The sequence below is a fragment of the Monopterus albus genome, unplaced genomic scaffold (assembly GCF_001952655.1).
Source record: "Monopterus albus unplaced genomic scaffold, M_albus_1.0 scaffold6.1, whole genome shotgun sequence".
Taxonomy (NCBI): domain Eukaryota; kingdom Metazoa; phylum Chordata; class Actinopteri; order Synbranchiformes; family Synbranchidae; genus Monopterus; species Monopterus albus.
This window is the reverse complement of record NW_018127886.1, coordinates 5666966-5673179: the sequence shown is the minus strand read 5'-3', so window position 1 is coordinate 5673179 and position 6214 is coordinate 5666966. Positions and strand designations below refer to the sequence as shown.

At 43.9% G+C, this 6214-nt stretch overlaps 1 protein-coding gene across 3 annotated transcripts in view; it reads right to left on the bottom strand.

The window, feature by feature from the left end:
* Nucleotides 1-634: 634 nt before the first annotated feature.
* prdm2a (PR domain containing 2, with ZNF domain a) overlaps nt 635-6214 on the bottom strand; it is a 9413-nt gene continuing 3833 nt past the window's right edge. For all 3 annotated transcript variants that reach the window (XM_020618292.1, XM_020618284.1, XM_020618299.1), the window contains exons 3-4: nt 1460-5711; nt 635-1221 (exon numbers count right to left, since the gene is read on the bottom strand). In XM_020618292.1, coding sequence (XP_020473948.1) covers nt 1489-5646 — 4158 coding nt within the window. In that variant the 5' untranslated portion in view covers nt 5647-5711 and the 3' untranslated portion in view covers nt 635-1221; nt 1460-1488. The remainder of the gene's footprint in view (nt 1222-1459; nt 5712-6214) is intronic.

The window sequence follows — 6214 nt, the reverse complement described above, 5'->3', positions numbered from 1 at the left end:
AAACATAATGCATAATACTCTTTAAAATTAGTGACAACTTGTCACAAACATTTTCTTGTCACTCCAGGGTTTCAGAAAAAAAAATTCCCATAACTGGGCTAACATTTCCACTTTGTGATTTATACATGATCAAATTCATCACACACACGTCACACAATAAACTGCTGACAACTGTTACACAGAGTATGAGCAATGAAGTGCTACTGATCTAAAGACTTAAATCAACTGTACTTTCAATACAAAAGTGTCCAGAAACACAAAACATTTGACAAAGATTTGTAGAAGTGCAAAGCAAAGCGTAAATGCAAACCGGTCTGTCACTATTTCAGGATATCAGAAGAAATGTAGCAGAGCCTAACATTGGAGTTGGCTTTGTCAGTACTGTTCAGAATTGAACACTTCTTACTGTAAAAGTGGCAATGACGCATCCAAGCTGTACAGAATATTATACAACCTCTATTTGGGATTGCAAGTGCAAATACATCAAATGCCAGTTTCCCAAAAGTTGAGAATTGGTGGTCTACAAGCGTGAACATCTAAAACTTTACTTCCCTAATAGTAATCAACTGTGTTGAAGAACCGTGACAGGTAGCTTGTGGCCAATGGTACACTGCACAACGGTGTGTGTTACTTCTATGATTCTGTTGAATCTCTACGCGTTTCATGTAAATACACTGGCTAATGTCAATCAAACCAACAGAGCAATATCAGATTCAGGCCTAACAGAGTCAACATAATATCCTAAACATCCTAAATTAATTAACTGTAGTACAAGTGCACAGCATGCAGTAAAAATTTAAACCAAAAAGCCACAGACAACAGATAAGGAAAAGTGCAAACATATGCTGAAAATGATTGCCACCTGCCATCCTCTCTAAGGAAGAAATGAGAGCAGCCTTCCAGCTCAGGTCCCCCCCACTTCCTTTCCAATTCATGACAGCAGACAGATTAACGTCAAAGTGCAAATCCAAACTGCTGCCAGAAAGTTTACAAATGAAGAAGAAATCTACAAAACCCCAGGCTACTACAAAAGCATTCAAATACTCAAACACATCCACTCGCTGCAGTATCCTTGGTCGCCTGTTTTATCCATCCAATATTCAGTTACTTATTGTTGTACAGTATAATGCAAACTACAGGGCTGATTGGGTTTACAGTGTGAAGCAATTGTCTCTCTTTAGTATGATTAAAGATGTATGGGGAGTTCCACACAGCAGGGTCCTGAAAGTGACAAAACACAACATGAGGAGGTTGCTTAGTACTGAAAGCACCCTTTCATCTTCCTTAACATTGTGAATGAATCTTATGCATGATTTTTTGTATGTACCTATCTTACCAGTACAAATAAATAGTCTACATCTGTTCTTTGTTTGCAATAACTATACTTAATGTATCATTTTTATAAACATAAATTGACTACATGTATCATTTTGCAGAAAGCTAAGTGTGATTTAACCACCTGCTGATCCCCCGATGGACATGTAGTCTTCAAGACATAGCACTTTGCTCAGAACCGCTGGTAGCGCCTCCTGCTGCCTCTTCGCAGCTCTGGGTGGGAGGCAGCTCATTCTGTGGTACAGTCTGTCGTGGTTTCACTATGGTGATTTTAATGGGGATTCTTTTGATGCTATGCTGCACTCTGCTATACTGGCGCATAGCAGGGTTGAAAGTGCGGACAATGGGAAGTTCATTGAGAGTTGGTGTCTCTTGCTTTGGCTGTGTGCCCTCTTTTATAATTATTTTACTTCTTTTGTTTGCAAAGACAGTCTGCACTGGTAGGATGGCAGGCCTCTTAGTGGAGCTGGATGTCTGCAGTCTTGTTTTGTGTTGAGGTGTGGCTTGCTGCTTCTCATCAACACAAGAAACCCCTCTGTGCATGTGTCCATCATTTTCCTTTGTCACAGAGATTCCTCCTTCTTTTCGTTTCTTCACCTCTTTGGGTTTTTTGGGGCACACTGCCATGTGTTTCGTTCTGCTACGACGCATGGTGAACTCCCTGCTACAATGTGGGCAGACAAATACGTCCTGCTGCTCATCCACCTGTGCAGATGGCACTTTTGATGAAGGGTCTGACTTGTTCCTCTGTGGCATAACTCTGTGGACTAACTTTTTCTTCTTTTGCTCTTTTTTCCTTTCTTTGTTCAGTACTTTGAATTTAAACTTTACTGGTGATTCACGATTAGATTTGGATCTGTGTGACTGACTCGCTCTGTTGGAAACATTTAGTCCATTAGTAGAATTTGTAGTAGACAGCACTCCATTCTCAGATTTTGCAAAGTAGCGCAGAGGGATGGGATTCTTTTTGGGTGTGTATCGCTTTTTATCACTGGCATTTGCACAAGCCAGGATATGTTTGTGCAGCTCTGGCATGTTATCAAAGCTCTTTCCACACTTGGTGCACCGAATAGCTGTACTAAAGGTTTGTGGGATATTGTGGGTGGTGAAGTTCGTGGCTGAAGCCAATGAGCCAGTGGGTGATCTGTTATGGTAAGGAAATGGAGGGGGCTTGAAGCTGGGATAGTGTTGGTTAATGCCAAGACGAACATCAGGCCCTTTGATTTTGCTTCCATCTGAGGCCATGACTTTTACAGTAGTAAACAGTTCTTCAGCAGCCACATCCACTTCCCCTTCTTCCTTTTTCACAAATGTATTGGGTTCCTCTGGAGCATCAGGCACTGAAGGCTCTGTGTTGACTTTTGATGAGCTGTTGTAGTTCTGTGGTCTTAGTTTTCCTTTTTCTTCTTCTGTGTATGTACACTGCTGGCCGGGATGCAACTCCTCCTGATGCTGTTTCAAATTGCAAAGGTATACAAATTCTTTTGTACATGCACTGCAAACATAAGTCTTGCCGACACCATGGAGGCTTGATCTATGGTCCAACAAAGCAGACGGCTTGCCAAAGACCAGCACACAGAACTCACATTTATAGGGCCATTCATCGGCATGGTCACTTACATGATGGCCTAGCTCTTTCATTGAATGAAAAAGCTTATCACACACATTGCAGATGAAATTCTTGGTGAAACTCTGTTGTAGTGCATCAGTTGGTGTGTTGTTTGAGGCTTCGTTCCATTGAGCTTTGTCAGAAGGGGCTGATATTTCAGATTGGATTTTGAGGATGGAAACAGAACTGTTAATAGCTTCTTCCTCTTTTGTGGTTGGTGGCTCTGCATTAACAGGCTGTGGGTCATGCTGTGAGTCAGCCTTTGGGTCAGGAATTGGTTCCCCTACAGCAGGACAATCAGATACCGCCGAGTTGGCTAGGGTTACTGGTTCTGCGATAGAGGACACAAGAATAGTGGGGTCCACAATATGAGGGTTGGGCACAGATAGAATCTGCTGCTGTTCTATGTGATTAACAACCATCTGTGTAGGTGCTGGAGGCTCTGCAGTATTTTCTTGTAAGGTAATTGCAGCAGGGACTACACTCCCTGGGGCTTCAAGAGCTATTGTGCACTCTATCAACACTGTGTTACTGGTAATGTTGTAAGAATTGATGAGGGAGTCATTTAAAGTTACAGTGGATGTAAATGGCACATCAGACACAGGAGTGGACTTGTCCATGGATGGACTGAGAGCAATTTGATCAGTGAGAAACACATGACCAGGCAGACTTAAAGTCTGGTCAAGGGGTTTGTAAAGAGTGACCAGGTTTGTTAAATCACACTCTGAAGAATTTAATGCATTTTCTGTGCAGATTACCAAGGGTTTGGGAGATAGACTTGGGCCCAATACCTGAATTGGTTGACTTGTAGGATTAGAAATAGGCGATGGTGCCAAAACTGTGATTAATGAAGGGGCAGTAGGGAGCATGGTATGTGAGGTTGGGGATGCAAATGCTATAGTGCATGGGGAAGCTGGCTGCAAGGCAACAGGAGTAAGGGAGGCAGGTGAAGGAGTCAGAGAACTGGGAGGCAGGGCAAGTCCATAAACAAGCCCTTCTGTAACAGGCTCCACTGGGGTCACTATATCTGAACCTGTGACTATGGCAAAGTCTGAGACTAAAGGAGTCTCAGAATTCCCTAGGCTTACACTTTGCCCACCAATATTTATTATGGCTTTCTCCACCATGCATGCATTTGATTTTTCTTTCAAAACTGACTGCGAAAGTACATTTAAGGTCAATTCAGATTCGTCCAGGCTCTTTTTTTGCAAACTCAAATCCAGTGCAGCATCAGCTAAAGCTACATCTTCAATACTTTTGACTGTATTGGAGAGATCCAGTGGTTGCTGGTTACAGGAATTGCCACCTGTCATGAGGGTCCAGGTCTCAGTCAACATTGATGGTTCATCCACAGATAGAGTTCTGTCATTTTCATGAGCAGTTTGATGCACAGGTGAGCTATGTGGGGTCTCAATCTGTCCTGCACTTCCAGGATCCTCTGTAGGTGGTGTTGGTGTTTCCTCAACAGATGATGGGTTTTGCTGTGGAGAGCTTGTTGGCGAACCAGTCCTTCTTTTAAACCTTCCTGTTCCAGCAGGCAGGACTGAGAGAGAGACAGGTGAACAAGGCTTTTGGCCATCTGTGATCAGGGCAAGTGTAGGGTTAAGTCCATCCTGCTTCTCCAAGAGTTGCTTCAGCTTAGGAGACAGAAACACAGTTCTTTCGTTTTGAACAACTGTAGACTCTGTATTCTGAGGAAGCAGAGTCTCAATTAAAGACGATACAAGTGATGATGAAGAAGACGACACCACGACCTCAGACTCCAGTTCAGTTTTAATTTGTGGTAAAATGGGTGGTGTTGCAGTTCTTCTCTTAGCCAGTGGTTGACCAGGTATATCTTTGCATGTAACTGGATCTGTATGTAAAACCTGGCTGATGTGGGCGGGGTCTAGAATCAGGGCATCCAGTCCAATTAAAGTTGAAGACCCTGAATGAACCTCAGCTGCTTCACAGTTACTCACTGTACTTGTTGACACTATCTTTCCATCAATGTAAAAGCTGAGATTCTCTGAAATATTGCTCGAAACATCTAGCATGTATTGCTCTCTGTGCTCCTCTTCATTCTCCAGAATTGCAGCAGGTGCTCTATTTTTACCAAGCTCTATCTCCTGTTGAGCTGTTTCACTGAATATCTTGTGAGTTTTCTCCTCCATCAGCTGGTTTTTTTCTACACATGCAAGTTGCAGGTGCTGATTATGGATCCTGCATTCATGCTGTTCTCTGTTGGCATATGTAGTGAATATCTTTTCACAGAACTTGCAAGCATGACGGCCATCTAATACTCCCTGTCTGTTTAGCTTGTCACCAGCTGACAAAACTGAGGTATTAGAGCTAGTAGGGGATGAAGTATGAAGTTGCATGACTGAGCCTACTGAATCGAGAGGTTTCATCTTCTCATGCTGCAGCTGATCTAGTTTTGAACCAAAAGACGGGTTGCTCTCTTTGCTTTTGTATGCATTTGCCTCATTGTTCACCAAAAGATGGATGTGCATGTGTCGTTCAAAGCCTTGTTTGCTGGCAAAATGTCTCTCACAGTGCTGGCAAGGATAAGATTCCTGGTCTCTCTCAGTACCCTGACTGGGTTGTTTGTGAGGCTCTTGGTGCAAAGACTTATTCATGTCTTCTGCTTGACAAATAACTTCCTCCTCTATATCCTCTTTGTCTCCAAAGTCAGAGATGTATGTGTGAGAAGAGTTCTCCATCTTCTGTTGGGATTATATCCAGTTCTGAAGGAAGTCTGTCACACAGGACTCTGACAGTGACACACCTATTGAATAGATAAAGAAAATATTGCAAATTATAAAACAGACATTGTCCTGTCAGAGAGATCTTCAACTCCCGCCTCCGGCAGAGCTTTGACCAGATCTCGGGGGAGGCTGGAGATATTGAGTCCGAGTGTACCATATTCTCCACCTCCATTGTCGATGCGGCCATTCGGAGCTGTGGCCTAAGGTCTCCGGTGCCTGTCGTGGTGGCAATCCCCGAACCCGGTGGTGGACACCGGATGTAAGGGATGCCGTCAAGCTGAAGAAGGAGTCCTTTCGAGCCTGGTTGGCTCGTGGGACTCCTGAGACAGCTGACGGGTACCAGCAGGCCAAGCGGGCTGCAGCCCAGGCGGTTGCGGAGGCAAAAACTCGGTTCTGGGAATAGTTCAGTGAGGCCATGGAGAAGGACTATAGGTCGGCCTCGAAGAAATTCTGGCAAACCGTCCGGCGCCTCAGGAGGGGGAAGCAGTGCCCTGCCAAAACTGTTTACAGTGGAGGTGGGCAG